Source organism: Amyelois transitella, chromosome 13 (assembly GCF_032362555.1).
Source record: "Amyelois transitella isolate CPQ chromosome 13, ilAmyTran1.1, whole genome shotgun sequence".
Lineage (NCBI taxonomy): Eukaryota > Metazoa > Arthropoda > Insecta > Lepidoptera > Pyralidae > Amyelois > Amyelois transitella.
Window position 1 is genome coordinate 8,258,556 of NC_083516.1, and position 16,480 is coordinate 8,275,035.

At 35.4% G+C, this 16,480-nt stretch overlaps 1 protein-coding gene across 1 annotated transcript in view; it reads left to right on the forward strand.

The window, feature by feature from the left end:
* LOC106129252 (POU domain, class 6, transcription factor 2) overlaps positions 1-16,480 on the forward strand; it is a 131,558-nt gene that overhangs the window by 7,159 nt on the left and 107,919 nt on the right. Inside the window, exon 2 of the mRNA XM_060947462.1 lies at positions 11,832-11,929. Within this exon, the coding sequence (XP_060803445.1) occupies positions 11,855-11,929 (75 nt within the window). The 5' untranslated portion in view covers positions 11,832-11,854. The remainder of the gene's footprint in view (positions 1-11,831; positions 11,930-16,480) is intronic.

Genomic DNA, 16,480 nt, shown 5'->3' on the forward strand with positions numbered 1-16,480 from the left:
GGCAACAAAAGAAGTATGCAGTGATCATGGCACAAGCATGTAGGCTGACATATCAAAACGATAAAAGTCCTCCAAAAAATAAAACTAAAAAATAATAAAAAATATTTGTTTGCTTTATTAGTTACATGTATACATATTTGATTTTGCGGACTAGCATGTAAATATATCTACACTGTGACGCGGAATTAGGCTCAAAAAAAAAGGACTGATCTATAAGTCGTCTTTTTTCATGTCATTATGATGACGAATAAATCAGTAGTTTAGACATCAAACTATTACTAAACAAGTGTTAGACAAGAGAACAATGTTACACGCGATGTTCACACTTGTCGGTAAAATAATAAAAATCCACGTTTAAATTAAGGCCGTCTTTGCATGCGAGTTAGGGTAAGTTCATACTGAGTCGGGACGCGACGACATATTTTAAAAAATAGCGACTCAAAACAAAATACTCACCCTGCATAGAACAAAAATACAAGGCTGAAATTTTTAAGTAATGTAAAAACGTCAACTTTCAATAAGTATTTGCTTTTCCGGTACATCATTCGTAGTCGTCGTAAACTCACCCTTATAGGATATGATCCTGTATCAAACTTAAACTTTATTTTTGGAAAATTATAATGTCGATAAATTTTACGATGTCAATGCTACGATTGAAAATTATTCTGCACTTACGAGTCGGCCCGGCTTCGCACAGTGTTAGGTATTTGAATAATATATGTTTTTATTCAATATTGGATAAGGCATTTCTCTTGCATCTCACCAGATGGTTAGTGACGATGAAGTCAAAGATGTCCCATGCCTATCCAAGAAATACCCAATTATTCTACTTTTCAATATGTTGCTAATATAATATTAATCTTTGGAAATAATTTTTCTAAATATCCTTTCCGATGTTTTTAAAAAAAAGCTTAGGAAGTTTGTCTAATTTCGGGAGTAATACAGTATTAATATATTTTGGAACATAAACAATCTTAATATTTGAATTTGAAAATGTGCTCGAGTTAACTTATCGTAACCAAAAACAAAACAGTCCAATGTGAAAGCGGCCTTTGGCAAGCTTTTACAGCCATCTAAATAGAGAATCTTTTCAACGCCACTTATTAGGGGCAAAAGGGGAAGTCGGGGTAAAAAGTGTAATTATGTTGATTATTTAGGTCGTAATGCGCCGACTATCCCTCCCGACGTCATTAATCGCCCCCCTTTCACCCTCCTCCCTTTATTATTTCGTTTCAATTATTTTCGTGATTATCTTTTTATGACGGCGCGCATTAAAACTCAAAAAATAACAGTGGACATTAAATGTAATTAGAGTCCAAATTGTGAGATGTCGCTGGCCGGTGTTGGGTTCGTCTGTTTTTCGGCTGTACGATTTTAATGTGGATTTCAAGTTATTGTAAAATTGTACTTACTTTTTTTTTGCATCAATATATAAATCTTTGGACTAGAGTTGGTATGTCACACCACAGCGTCATTTAGCCTACTTCTAACAATTGGTGTAGCTGTATGAAAGGCTTTAGTTTGTGTTTGTGTATATTTGTGCGATTAAAAAATCACATATATAGTAAAAAAATTACTAATCAGTTCTGTGGCCTTGTGCTAATGGATTTCTCTTAGCCACGTGGTCCCGGGTTCTACCCCAGTCTAGTTGGAAAACTAAATTTCTTTGACCACCTCGGGTTTTGAATGATAAACTGATAAATCATGATATAATTTATATCGAATCGTTGAATCAGCCTTTTTATTTTTCACATTTTATTTAATACAAAATTATTTTAAACTAAGAACTATGTAAAACCTCGTATCTGATATAGGAATTATAGAGTGGGAAATGCTTCACAATACAATTCAATCGGAATCCATTACATATCATTATACGGATAAAAATAATAATAAGTCAATAAAAAATATTCACAGACGCTTTTAATTTCTATAGCAACGGAAATATAAAAACATAATTATATTTAATACTTAGTTGACGCGTGACTTCTAACAATACGAGTTGGATTTGCCAACCCTTTGATTCGTCGCACTAATGAATTGTTAACCTTTGTAGGATTTAAAGCTTTATTACGTAAATGGTAAGGTTTAATATTAAGTCTGTTGTGGGTAATGCGTTATTATGAATTTTATGGATGAGCAATTTTTATGATGCGTATTGCTGGAGTTAAGCTGCGCTTAAATTTGAATGTGTGTTTGTTTAGAAAAATCTTAATGTTCAGTTCGCCAGCCAACTATAATTCTATGTGTGAAACTGCAAAGTTTTATAGGTAGTATGAATGGATACTGTAGAAAAAACAGGGAAAGACCTTTTTAAAGGTAGTCCTTACTATCAAGTTGTAATTCATTAATTTTTTTATCTTTCGACCCGTATGTAACTTGATGTATGATTATCCCTATTATTTAATTTTTTATTTCTGTGTGATGTATTATTTGGATTCTTCATTTAATTGAAATGTTCTTAACCAACCTTCATTAGGTCAGTTACTAATATGTATATTTATATACATACATATGTTAAAAAAAATAGTATCATGTGGTTCCCGGCACTAATAAAGAAAATAGTAGAACAACTTCATCTCGTTCCCATGGATATCTTAAAAGGCCAATAAGGGATAGGCTTATAAACTTGGGATTCTTCTTTTAGGCAAAGGGCTAGCAACCTGTCACTATTCGTCGTTCGGCCATCAGTCTTTTCAAGACCGTTGGCTCTGTCTACCCCGCAAGGGACGTGATTATATATATGTATAATAAATTACGGACAATTTAATTTGATGAAGTCTTAAACCATCCCCACTTTCCACCCAGTATTTACAATGCATACGAAATTGTTAAAACAATATATGAAAATTGATATTCGAACACGCCACGATTACGGACAATTTAATTCTGCAGCATCCACGTGCATCCCGCGCCGTCACCCGCGATACTGACGCACCAGTAAAATGGAAAGTGGCGTCTGTCCATCTATTATTATATTTAGTGTTGCGTTAAAACGCAGCCGAAAGCGAAACTGATTTCAATTGTTATCACTGGTGGCCATTAATTGACCGATATTTGTAAATGTGCGTTTAATTTCGTGTTTCCGAACGTTGCGGGTTTCGCGCGTTCAACGTAAGCTTGCTTTTTGGTGCTTTAACTGTTGATATGATGGGGTTTTGTTTTCGTATCTATTTGCGCAATGTAATGGCTTCTAGGTACCTAGTATTAAGTACTGCAGGCTAGCAATATGTTAAGTCTTGCTTAGGCCTTTTTTGTGGTGGGAATCAGGAGCGGTGAAAAAGGAATGCTCATAATTGTTATAATTGATGTTCCTAATAAATAAAACAACAACAACAACAACGGTAGAAGTTGCACAGATTAAGACACTACTGCCATATTGAATTGAAATTAAAAAGAGACGGAATAATTGCCCGTGCGCATACAATATGGCGCTATCCAGCTATACGAGTCTTGTGGCTACTGACTCTGTATATTCCACAAGGTTTAAAAATGTGATACGTAGATGCAATACTAGAATCTGCTTAGTCGCTTTTTATGACAGACAATATAAGAAACAATTATTATTATTACGTATAATGTTTCAACAAAACCCATAAACAAATACTAAACCAATGTTTCCATGAGACGCCGCTGTATAAATTTGCATAAGAAACCAACACGCAGTAAAGGTGATTCTATTCCTTCTGAACGACATTAAATCATGTATTAAAGGAATTTTACACTCAGCATTTCCTTGGTCATTAAGACTGTGCTCTTGTGATGTTGTAAGCAATAAACTTTTGTTTCATACTATTAATACGACGGTTCAAAGAACTAATGTCAACGTTTCCTTTTGTTATAGACATTTTAGTCGAGCAATTATGACAAAGCGTTATGTGCAGATACTTGTCTGTATTTGTTTTTGAAGCCGTCGCTCGTCGAAGATTTCAATGATTCAATGATAAAAGCAGAGAGTAGTTTTAGTTTCTATACTATTGAAGTAGGGGTTTTCCTTATTTCATTAATATTACCCGCTAAATTAAACATACAGAAAAGGCTATCGTTTTTAAGAGCAAAGAAAAATATTCAATCGCGTTCAACTCCCCGTATTGAAATAACAAATAGAATAAAACAATTATCTTTATCAATAAAAATATATCGTTGGAAAAAAATAAAACAAAAAGTGTTCATTTTTAAAATGCGAATAACCAACCCTCGCGGAATTAGAAATCAACCGTCACTGGCCGAAAAAAACAATAATTATAAAGCGCGCGTAATTCTAATTTCGAATTCAAATTAAAGCCGCTTAATGCGCGGGAGCGACCCTGTTAAAAAAAAAGAGTTGACGAGTGCTCGGAGGGTGGTAATTTTTCATTAATTTAAGTTCACCATTCCCTGTTTTGTTTGCTTTTAATCGCATTTCTAATTAATCCCGTGGAGAATAACGTGACAACTGTCGACTATGGCGGCCATTTTTTCCAGCAGTATAGCAGATGTCGGCCGATTTCCATTTGTTTCTGAGATTAATGATTCGGTGCGATTGTGAATTTTTCCGGTCGGCTTTTGTTGTTTTAGAAGCAATTTGTCCGCTTACTTTTGTAGAGCCAGTCGTTAAAGCCGCGAATGATATTCGAATAGAAAAATATGAAACAAAAGAGTTCGTACTCGATCCTGTTTCGGATGATCGCCGGGCGCCATCAAGGGCCATTAATATAATACAATTGAAGAAAACATGAGTAATGAATCATATTTTTATTATACTATAAGCAATGCAAATTTCAATTGCTCAAAGATGTGTTAACTTTTTCGAAAGCTGCCCAGTTTAAGCCGTTACTGATTGTTACTCCAGTGCGCATTATCTTAATATTATCAAGCCATACAGAGCACTAAGTATATGCCATTAAGATCATTTTCGTTTGGATTGGTTGGATTTCAGCTTTTTATTCAGTTGAGATCGATATCAGAAACCATAAATTCTAATTTATTTTAAAAAATGGAATCCTTCAATTAATACAATTTATCTTATTAAATAAAGGTCATGAATGCTTAAATCACTTTACCCATACCTAATGGGACACTAGAAGAAGCTCAAAATTCTATATTTATATTATAACTATGTTTAAACAAATTTTTTCACTAAATGAAAATAAATATATTCCCCATATTTTAATCCAAGATGATATTAATCCAAATTATAGATTTTTATACTTCTTTTTGCTCTGAATGTCCTTTTACTATCAGTAAAGTAATCTTATTATTATCTTTACGAAAGAACCTATTTTCAATTGCCAAAATTTCAAGGTTCAATCCAAATTCCATATCTACGAAATCTAAAATGTCCCCCTATCCTGTGACCGGCGCCTACTTACATATGACTGCACCAGGTCTCCCGGGGGGTGGGACGTGGGAGTCAAAAGGGTCAGATGACATTTAGTGAAGACTTGCTGGCTGAATATATAACCATTGAATTTTATTTATGAATGGACTCTCGTGAACGGAAATAATCAGTGAATGAAAAAAATTGCACACCTTCGACGTAACTCTCTTATTATCTCAATGGTGAAAGTAATACCTTTTGTTAATAGAGGTGTGTCCTTAAAGAAAAAATAGTTGACTTTTGACCACAGGCCCCGAATGAAAAGATGAGGAGAGAGGAGAGGAAATAGTTGAATATTTTTAAATAGATAAAACATTATCTTGTCTTGCGGGTAACATATTGTAATGTTAAGTTACGTAGGACTTATATCGCCAAGAAAGGTGCAACGGATTCTACTAATTCTTCTCAATAAAAAAAAAATATTTGCATTTGAAAACATTTGATTCACGTGGACAATCGTAGAAAACTTGAAGTAAAAAGGTTATCCGTAAAGAGGTTTGATCGAAAATTGAAACCTAATTAAAACCTAATATGTAAATACCACAATATTAAATATATTCTAGCCATGATTCAATCAAAGATTTATATAGTTAAATCACAAATAATTCCTAAAAATAAACAGAATATCAATATATTATATACTGAAGACTTTTATTGCGACTTTTAAATTGTTATATTTCAACAGTTCGTTCGTGACTTGCGTTAAAATAAATGAATAAATTAGCGGCACTATTTCGGTATGAATTGCATAGTATTGTCCTTTAATGCATATTTGAACAGATATGGTTACCAATTTAAGGGGTCAACTGTGGTATCCATTGGAAATTTCTAGTCGCGATGAAGATTTATCTACAGTTATCTAATCTTAATTCAGTCCTGACTATGCAATGTGACTGGAATCAAATCTTCTGTTTTTCCATTGAACTGAACAATTTAAGTGTATTACATTTTTTCCCGCAGCAATTGAAAAAGCCCGCCAAAGGAAAGGTTTTAAATTGATATCTTTTGACAAATGATCACGCCTCTTTTCCTATGAGAACACAGATATTACATCTTTTCACTTGCCACAATGCTTATTTTGCCTCATCTACAATAATTAAAAAATAATTAATAATTAGAAATTTCGATGAAATGACTCAACCTTATATGTAGATGTCGTTACAGGTTGATAGCCCATCGCCTAAGAAGAATCTCAAGTTTAAAAGCCAATCCCTTAGTCGCCTTTTGCTACAACCATGGGAAATATATGGTGTAGTCCTATTCTTTATTCTATTTGTGCCGGGAACCACAAGTTGAAATTAGTACTGATATTTAATCAATGGTTTTAATACTATTAGTGCTATTTAGTGCTGCAATTGTTTAGGCAAGGCAATGCGTATTCGAGAGTGCTTCTAATTTCTAACACGTTGCGTTCTACCCCCACCCATTTGGGGTGGTGGGGGTGTTGGTAGGCCAGCCGAACAAAGACCATTTCGTTAAGTCAAGATCTAGCGATGCACCAAAATAGACCCCTTTGATGTTACGAACACATGACGGAATACAATAAGTGAAGTTCAAGTAAATAACTTGCCAAACAACTTCAATCTTTTTAATTCGTTGCTAAAAATATCATTGTGTAAAAAAAACACAATTCCTACAAGCTTTGTCGTAATTGTGTACGCAAATTACAGTAAACTCCTGTAAATAAATTAACGTTTCCCAGAATATCGTGGGATATCTATAAAAAATAAAAACATTTTGAAAAGTTTCTGAAAATTTACATATGCAAGTGAATCTCAGAATCCCCATCCATTTTATTAATATTTATTTTATTATTACAAAATTAAATTTTCCTCAACGCTTTCATTTAGGCAAGAGGCTTTATATCGCAATACGCTACCTCCATTGTTAATGGCTATTATATCCCTTTAAAGGTTATTGGCAAATTCTTACAAAATCAAATTATACAATAGGTACTTATATTATCTAAAATTTTCTGAAATTCAATCACAGTACAGTTGTTGAACCAGTGAAGTATACGAATCAATAATGTATCTATCTATCAATTATATAAGTGCCAGTTTGTAAATTTTCCTAGATAACAAATGACCAATCGTCACTAATACTATTATTAACAGTATATATTATCCCTTTCGGGGTAGACAGAGCGATATCTTGAAATAATTGGTAGGCCACGTTCAGCTGTTTGGCTTTATGAAAGAATTGAGAGGTTGCTAACCCATCGCCTAAAACAAAAATCCCAAGTGTATAAGCCTATCCCTTAGTCACCTCTTACGAAATCCATGGGAAATGAGATGGAGTCCTATTCTTTTTTATGTTGCTGCCGGGAACCATACGGTTAAGTGAAATAATTCCTACAATATAATTTAGTAATATATATATAAATAAATAAATTACTAATAATAGTGCCGTGTGGTTCCCGGCACCAATACAAAAAAGAATAGGACCACTCCATCTCTTTCACGTGGATGTCGTAAAAGGCGACTAAGGGATAGGCTTACAAACTAGAGATTCTTTTTTTTGGGCGATGGGCTAGCAACCTGTCACTATTCGAATCTCAATTCTATCTTATATCTTAATAATCAGTCCGCTCAGGACTGTTGGCTCTGTCTACCCCGCAAGGGACATAGAAGTGATTATATGTATGTATGTATGTAATTCCTAATATTATTAACACTGAACTTTTCCCAACACTTGACTAGAGTCTTTATACCGCAGTGCACTACTCCGTACCTCCATTATAAGTGGCCGGCCTGTAAATTTTCGCAGTGGCGATCTGCGGCCGGTCTTTGTGCTATTAATTTGTAATGTCCCCCTCTCGGGTGTCTAGATGCATCGGGCGGCTGCATAAGCGATAAAGGCACGGGATTTATCCGAGGATCTTCTATATCCGCAGTGGATGGATTACGATGGGATGAGGTATGTGGTGATAAGGCTGGCTAGATTTAAAGAGAATAATTAATAGTAAATTTTTAAGAGTTTAAATTAACTAAGTCAAATTGTCAATAAAAATTGTCGACAGTATGCTTCAGTTGTAAACTCAATTTTAGGTTTTGAGAAAATGATTTTGGCATTGTTGAGATGCTGTTTTCAGTTTCGTTTTACAATGGAACAAATGCAGTAAAAATTACCAAAATAAGTTTATTAATTAACTGAATTTTATTACTTGCACAAATGACGTCTTGATATATAAGTTACATTACATTTTAGCTTGGTTCATAGGTAAAACACATTAACAGGTTCGTTTGATCTTGTTTTAGGTATTTAGATCAAATTATCCGAAATTAAACAACATGGAATTTTACTGATCTTCTTAACTATAAATTTCTATTGTGTTGCATGTCAAATTAGACCAACAAATGCCACAGTATCTCTCTGCACAAAACTGAAGCCTCAACATCTGTTCTGAAAGTGGGATCGTGTTAAAGTCCAGTCATCACGTAAGACCCGAGAGGACCAGCTTTGTCAGACAATTCTTAGATATCTCGGGACACGTCTGCACATCGCCGGCCTTGTCGAGCCTTCCCGATCTTGAATGGAGGCGCGTTTCCGATAGGATTAAGCCAGACTTACTGCTCGGTCAGAACACGGCGCGTCGCAGTAACCCCCCACCCTAACCCACCCCCTCCAACGGCCGCATTAGGAGCAATCATATTCGACGGCTGCTAGGTTTTGGCATCGGCTCGTGTTGCTTAGGCTTGCCGAGGCTATTTGCGGAACAATGATTGGTAGTGTCTTAGTTTGTAGCGTCTGCAAGGGTCAGAATCGCTTGCTTTGAAACAGCCTCTTATTTTCTTATTGCGGTGTACTAGGGTCGAGTTTTGGTTTCCGATAATAAAACCAAGTTTAATATTTTGGTGGTTCTCACGTTGTCGTAACTGTTAATTTAATCTTGTCTAGCGTTGGACATCTCTTGCTATTCATAATTCAATGTATTGGACGCCGAGTATCGGGCGCATTAGATTTGATAAGTTGCTTCCTTATAGAGACTGACTATTTTATTAGGAGCACTGAAGCAGTGTTAGGTCTTGCTTGACCTTGTCTTGTGCAATCTGTACAAAGAATAGAATTGTCAGTGTGCGTATGTGTTCCCGGTTGCACCCTCTGCCAACCTATTTTGGGGCACGGGTTTCTTGCTAGAATAGAATTAAATGTTAGTTCAACTATAAATTTAGTACAGGTTCCTAATATATTATATTACTCACGTTAAACATATTTAATTATATCTACAGCATCGAAACTTACTAAAATATGGCACTAAAGTGGAAATATATTTATCCATCCTAATGCAGTTCCTAGAACGAACGCAATTGGACTAAGAACTTGATCTATTTCTAATTATTGTTTACTTTAGACTCGCCATTTTCTCTATAAATAAACTAAACCATCATTTCTCGATACAGTAATTTTAAGAAGATAATACAAATATTATATTTGTTTAACTAGCTGTTATCCGCGACATCGTGAGCCTTAAATTTCTATAAACTTTAACTTACAATATTATTTTAGTGTCTAAGCTATATTACTGTCAAGTTTCATAAAAACCGTTCAGTAGTAACATTCACACATCCTTATAAACTTTCGCAATTTTAATATTTGCAGGATGATATTACTATTTTATAAAATCTTATAGGTCATCTAGCCACAGAAGTCTCTGCTTCTTGCCCGATATTTTTTTAGAAAGACTGAACAGTCCTTTATTTCGGTCTACGGAAATCAACCTGAGTGGTCATCAGTTATTTATTCAGTGACCGGATCTTTTAGTCGCCTCGAATGCCAATGAGAAATACAAGTCCAGTTTTACAAGCGAGCAGGCAGGCAAGCAAGCAATTGATTTAGATGTCTGCTCTGTAAATTATGAGTCTATGTGATTATTTACTTATTTACATACATAGGTACATAAAATCACGCCTCTTTCCCGGAGGGGTAGGCAGACACTACATCTTTCCACTTGCCACGATCTCTGCATACTTCCTTCGCTTCATCCACATTCATAACTCACTTCATGCAAGATCGGCGGATTCTTACTTATTTAACAAGTTTAAAACTTTTTGGCAACTAAAACAAGGCATTAAAAGTTGACTTATGCTTACATACCTACATACATATGATCACGTCTTTATCCCTTACGGGGTAAACAGAACCGTCAGTCTTGAAAAGACTGATAGGCCACGTCCACGTTCACTTATGCTTACTCATGTTAAAATTTAAGAAAAAAATATTGAGTGTGTATACTTAATATAAGATTATACCTAAAGACTTTAAATACCCATAATCACTATAAGCAAAGTTCCAAAATAGACGCGATCTCGTCTCATCCACAATAAACTCAAGCAAAAACAATACTTAAAACCAAAGTAAGTACACTCTAACACAAATAAGTCGGCTACAGTGAAATAAGGCGGCCCTCACATTAAGACGGTCTCGGCGGCGACTTGACCTACATCCACCGCCGTGTTGGGGTAGGTCGGGGGCGGGGGCGCTACGCGTGTCTTGTGAAGGTGTTCAACATTGTATACGAGACTTTTTGTTGGATTACGCTTGCTTTGTTTGGATGTCACTGGCTGGATTTGTTTCTTAATTCAATTTTTTTAATAGAATGTTAAGTAATGTCCAAAAGGAAGCTGGCTGGTATTATTAATCCTTTGTTTTGACATATTATTCTAACTCTCGAAATCTCGTACAAAATTTAAATATGGAAAATATGAAACTGATTGAATGTTATATCAAAGCACAGCCCAAATCGCTGGGATTAAGTACACTATGTTTGTAGACAATGCTGCAGTGTTGTTTGTTACCACTTCTTCTGCACTGACGCTTTGGAAGCGGCGGTACTTAAGTAAATTATTTGACGTCAACCAATGTTGTGAAACCAAAATATATGACTATTATTAAAACATAATATAGAAGTGTCCCATAATAATGAATAAAAGTTTTGAATTTAGTAGGTTTCCTAAGTAATAGACTACGTTTATAGTCTAGAATACGTTTTCCCGAAATTTGCATTGGAATGGAAATTAGCGGAAATTTATGTTTATCTGTTTTAAATAACAGGAGTTAAAACTAAAACCACTTTTGCAATTTTACAAATATTGAATGTGATGATTATTCTCGCTCACCACTGAGATGATTATTACCTCTTTATTTGATAATATAAACATACATACATACATATAGTCACGTCTATATCCCTTACGGGGTAGACAGAGCCAATAGTCCCGAAAAGACTGAATGGCCACATTCAGCTGCTCGGCTTAATAATGGAATTGAGATCCAAATAGCGACAGGTTGCTAGCCCATCGCCAAAAAATAGAATCACAAGTATGTAAGCCTATCCCTTAGTCGCCTTTTACGACATCCATGGGAAAGAAATGGAGTGGTCCTATTCTTTTTTTGTATTGGTGCCGGGAACCACACGGCGGCACATGTGGTAAATATAGAATTTGTATTAATTATATATAAATTTTCGCAGACGAGTCGGGATGCGAGGCTGATATGTTGGAGGGCGCGGAGGTGGGACGGCACACGCCGCCCCGGCCGCAGCAAGAGCCCATCAATCTCAAGAATGAGGTAAGAGACCCAGTTATTGACAGTTTTTTTTAACACAAGTCTCGAACTCACTTTGAGGCTAACTCGATATGCGTAATCATTCCCATTCATATTTATTTATTATTTATTTACTATTAAGATTTTGAAGGTAGTCAAAAGCTGTTAAAGTCCCATGACCGGTCGTATTGTTAAGGTATTGAAAGGTTGGTAGAGCCATGGGTGGTGGTGGGATAGACAGCTCAAGTTATATTTATCAGTCATACATACACATTTCAAACAAACGTATTATCAAGCCTTTATCTCTTACAGATAGTCAACAGTTCAGACTGAAAGGCCACATCATCGTTAACCAACACAGCTGAACGTGGTCTTTCAGTCTCTCCGTGATATTTATACATATTTATCGACTTTAAGGGATAGACAGGACCCCGAAAAGACTAGAGTAAATACATTTTTTTTCACTGAACGGGTAGATAATTTTTACGAGTAGCATCAGCTTACCTTTTACTCAATGCTATTTTAATAAAAACATTTCGAAGTGGGCTCGAAGAATATGTTATCATTTGACGTACAGCAACATCAAAATCAATCTCAATAATAAGGTAAGAGAACCAGTGATGTGCCTATACTAATTTTCAACAATGTCATTAATAATATTAGAGAAAATAAAGCTCTCGAGAAAAAGTTAGGTACATTTGTTACCTACAGTTCTCCCTTATATTATCCACGGCTTATATTATACTTATATTATTATTTACGGACTCTATGGCGCAGCGGCAATACGCTTGTCTGTGTCATCGGAGGTCCCGGGTTCGAATCCCGGCCAGGGCATGATGAGAAAATAACTTTTTTCTGATTGGCCTGGGTCTTGGATGTTTATCTATATAAGTATTGATTATAAAATATAGTATCGTTGAATTAGTATCTCGTAACAATAGTCTCGAACTTACCTCGAGGCTTACTCATTCTGTGTAATTTATCCTGTATATATTTGTTTATTTATTTATTTATCCCAAATCGCAAAGTTGTAAAACCGACAATGTATCACTGGTCGAGCTTGCTCTCGATATATTTTATTGGACCTTCTGAATGCAACTCGCCCCATAGCGATAGCTAATCAACGTGTTCTGTTCAAATATTTGTCATTCATATGCAACTTTCTACATATTTGTTTACAATTTTTTTTTAAAAAACCTTTTTTGTTATGTCTCGGAACTCAACACCTACAGAATTTTAAACTGTGGTGATTTATTAAGCAATAAGTATGATTGTGTTTATACTAAAAATATCATACACAATCACCTGTAACGTCTTAATGGTATAAAGAGAGCGAAAAGTCACAAGACTTAGAACGCATCAAGCATCATTAAATCTACAATAGACGTTATTCTCCTAAAACTAAAGAGCAAGTTGAAAAATCAATCCGTGAAAGAGTAAAACCCATTCGTCGAACAAAACTCGACCATCGACCGAAGCATTGACCCAAAAATTCTTGGCATTCCTTACCCCTCACGGAAGCCGAAGTGAAAATAAAAACAAAGGCAGGGGTTAAGTGTGAATAAGCGCGCTCGATTCTCAAGTGTTGACCGTCCAGTTAGACCGGGCTTTGGTAAAAAGACGACACATCGGGATCAAAAGGCCCTCGCAATTGCACCGAAAGACTAAACATTCATCGCTTCGTTAGCCTCCACGAAAAAATGCGAAGCGATTCGGTGCCGACCAATCGGTTGGCGCAACCTACTTGCCTCAGAATCTATAGTATCGATTAGTGAACGCTTTTTTTACCCGCACGCACTCACACACTGCCGCACGGGGGCCAGCCTTTTTAACAATCTTTTTTTCGTCCACCCTCTCCCCGAAACCGCCATGTCCAATGCGCGGATGCAAAGACCACCCCGCTCGCCCCATCCTCCTATAGCAGCATTGAAAATGGAATTTCCATGAGTGATGGAGTGTCAAACGGAAAGTGCAAAAAGGAGAAAAAGTACATTATGTTAATTATTGAACGTGTGCTACGTAGTCGGAGTTTAAATTGAATGTCATGTTATGTCGCACGAGTCCGCGCGGGCGCTTTGTTCGACCTAGTCCGTTCCGAATTTGAAATTGTCACTTTTTCGTGCCAAAAAATTAACACGGTGTTAATTAATACGACAGGGATGGCCTAATTAAAGGCACTGTGTGAAAGGATGTAAATAAATTTTCATTTTCAAGGAATATTTTTTTTTTTGATTTAGCTGTACAAACATCGCGTGGTTCGTGAAATACTTATTTAAAATATTGGTGGGGGGTTAACTTTCCAAAAAATATATTGTTAACCCAGCCCAAAGAGATTTTACTTTATTGTAATACATTGAGCTAAGTAAACAAAAACTTATTTAAAGTAACAAGGCTCAATTCTCTGTAATTTAAGTAATTAATTCTAAATCGCGAAGTTAAAGTAAACCTCAAAGACTTTCTTAATTAATTCAAATCAAAGACCAAATAAATCAACTTACTTATCAAAAATTACAACAATAATCACCAAATCATCTTTATGTGAAAGCTGTCCCCTTACATTGAGTGTTACAGCATAATAATACATCAATGACAACTTCCATCTATTTAACTCAACATTCCACTAACGCACTAAACAACACAAAAAGAACAGAAGTGGCACTTATTCAGGCCCGACTACCCGACAGTCGCTAATGGAAATCCCCAAAAAATATCGTCAAAAACTAGTTAAAAACGCAAGCACATTTGAATGAAAATTGGGTGGTGGTGGGTGGACGCCCGATATCCTATTATTATTATTATTACTTGCATTATATCTGCATTTTTCGGCGCACACACACGCCGCGTGAGCGCCATTTTTTTTCTTCGTTTTTTCTTTTTTGGATCGGCGGCGCCTCCCCACGCGGGGCAGCTACACGAGTAGCTAGTGGAATCGAACTATGCGATGTCTACAAGTGGACGAACATTTAAATTGGCTCTCATCAAATATTGACGGTGTGTAGTTTTTTCATTAACCGGGCCTTTTTTGTGAGGCCGGGCATCATTCCGATACGATTGCAGTTCAATTTGTTTAAGGACTCCTTTTGATATATCGATAGAGCGGTCTTAATTAGCAGATTTCGTGATTTTTTTTTCTTTTGTTTTTGGTTTTAGTAAAATGTTGTAGCTACAAAAACAATGAGAGTAGGGTTTTACTGAACGAGTATGTCTGCCGATAAAATATCCCTATAATAGTTTTAGGACAGCCAATATATGAATAACAAAAATAAAATAACGCCATATTAAACATCACATTATTAAAAAAATCTAAGATCCCATTCACTTCATTCAATAACAACAAAGGTGTCATACCACCACCTTCCGGATGTAGTACTTTATCACCGTCTTAGTAAGCCCACGTAAAAATACCGCCGATTTCCTTTCTCGCAGGAATTTCGGTAAATCCTCCACTCTTAATGAATCTATGTCAAATCTTAGAGATTTGACATAGATTCATTAAGAGTGGAGGATGCAGCTGTTTATCAGCTGTGGGTTGATATATGAGTCAGTCAATAATTTTCTTTTTAAAGACAATAAAATGCCTATACGTTAGTGTTATAGGACACACAGCGACGTAACAAAAGCCGTTGAGCGGTCTGGGAATAATGTAGCTGCAACCACTATTTATTATCATTAAAAAATGCAAAAAATCATAATTAAAGGGGTGGCGGTGCAGGGGTGCATACCATTTTTTATTTTAATTGGCTTGTAAATTACTAAAGTTATAGTGAAAATGTTGTGAGGTTTTTTTTCAGCACTGTTTTATTGTTGTGTTCGCGAGAAATCAGGATGTGGTGTGATGGTTATTGTTTTATATGAATGGATGCTGATTATTTAGTGGGATGTTTTAGTGAGAAAGAATATAGTATCAGCACCTGCTCATTGATATTGTTGGAGGTGACAATTCGACTAAAGAACTAAAATCTAATTAGTTTTTCTTAGTCCGCCTATTATACTTTGCAAATTGTAATTGTTACAATAAAGAATAAATAAATAATTCCAAGGGCAGACCAATGCCTAGTTTCAACCAGGCAGCTGTCGTAAAAATATAATCCAGAATATATTTTCAAAATGAGACGCTGACGGTTTTGAGGATTCCATAAATAAAAGCAACTGAAAAATAGAAGAAAAGAAAAAACTCGCAAATTTATTTTCCTGCAGCAATTTCAGAAAATCCTAAAGAAAGAACACAAATGTCAAATTTCAAGTCTTAGTAGTACCTAGTCCGTTTAAAATTGCCAGTCAGTCAGTCAATGCTCTCTTTTACACATTTAGTTAGTTAGAATTTAAATGTTTCCAACATCCCTATACCAGAACAAAAAGACAACGGTTCACTATCGACGCGAATGTACCATTTTTGTTAAATGAACAATCTGAAAAATGTTGCGCTACAAATAATGTCCTTCTTCATTGAAATTCAACAACGCACTTAACAAGGTTAATAAAAATCAACAATAACAAAATTGCAATTAAATGATATCTTAAAACAATACGAACAGGTAGTTAGTTGTGTTTCCAATAATTATCCTAGAGTTTTAA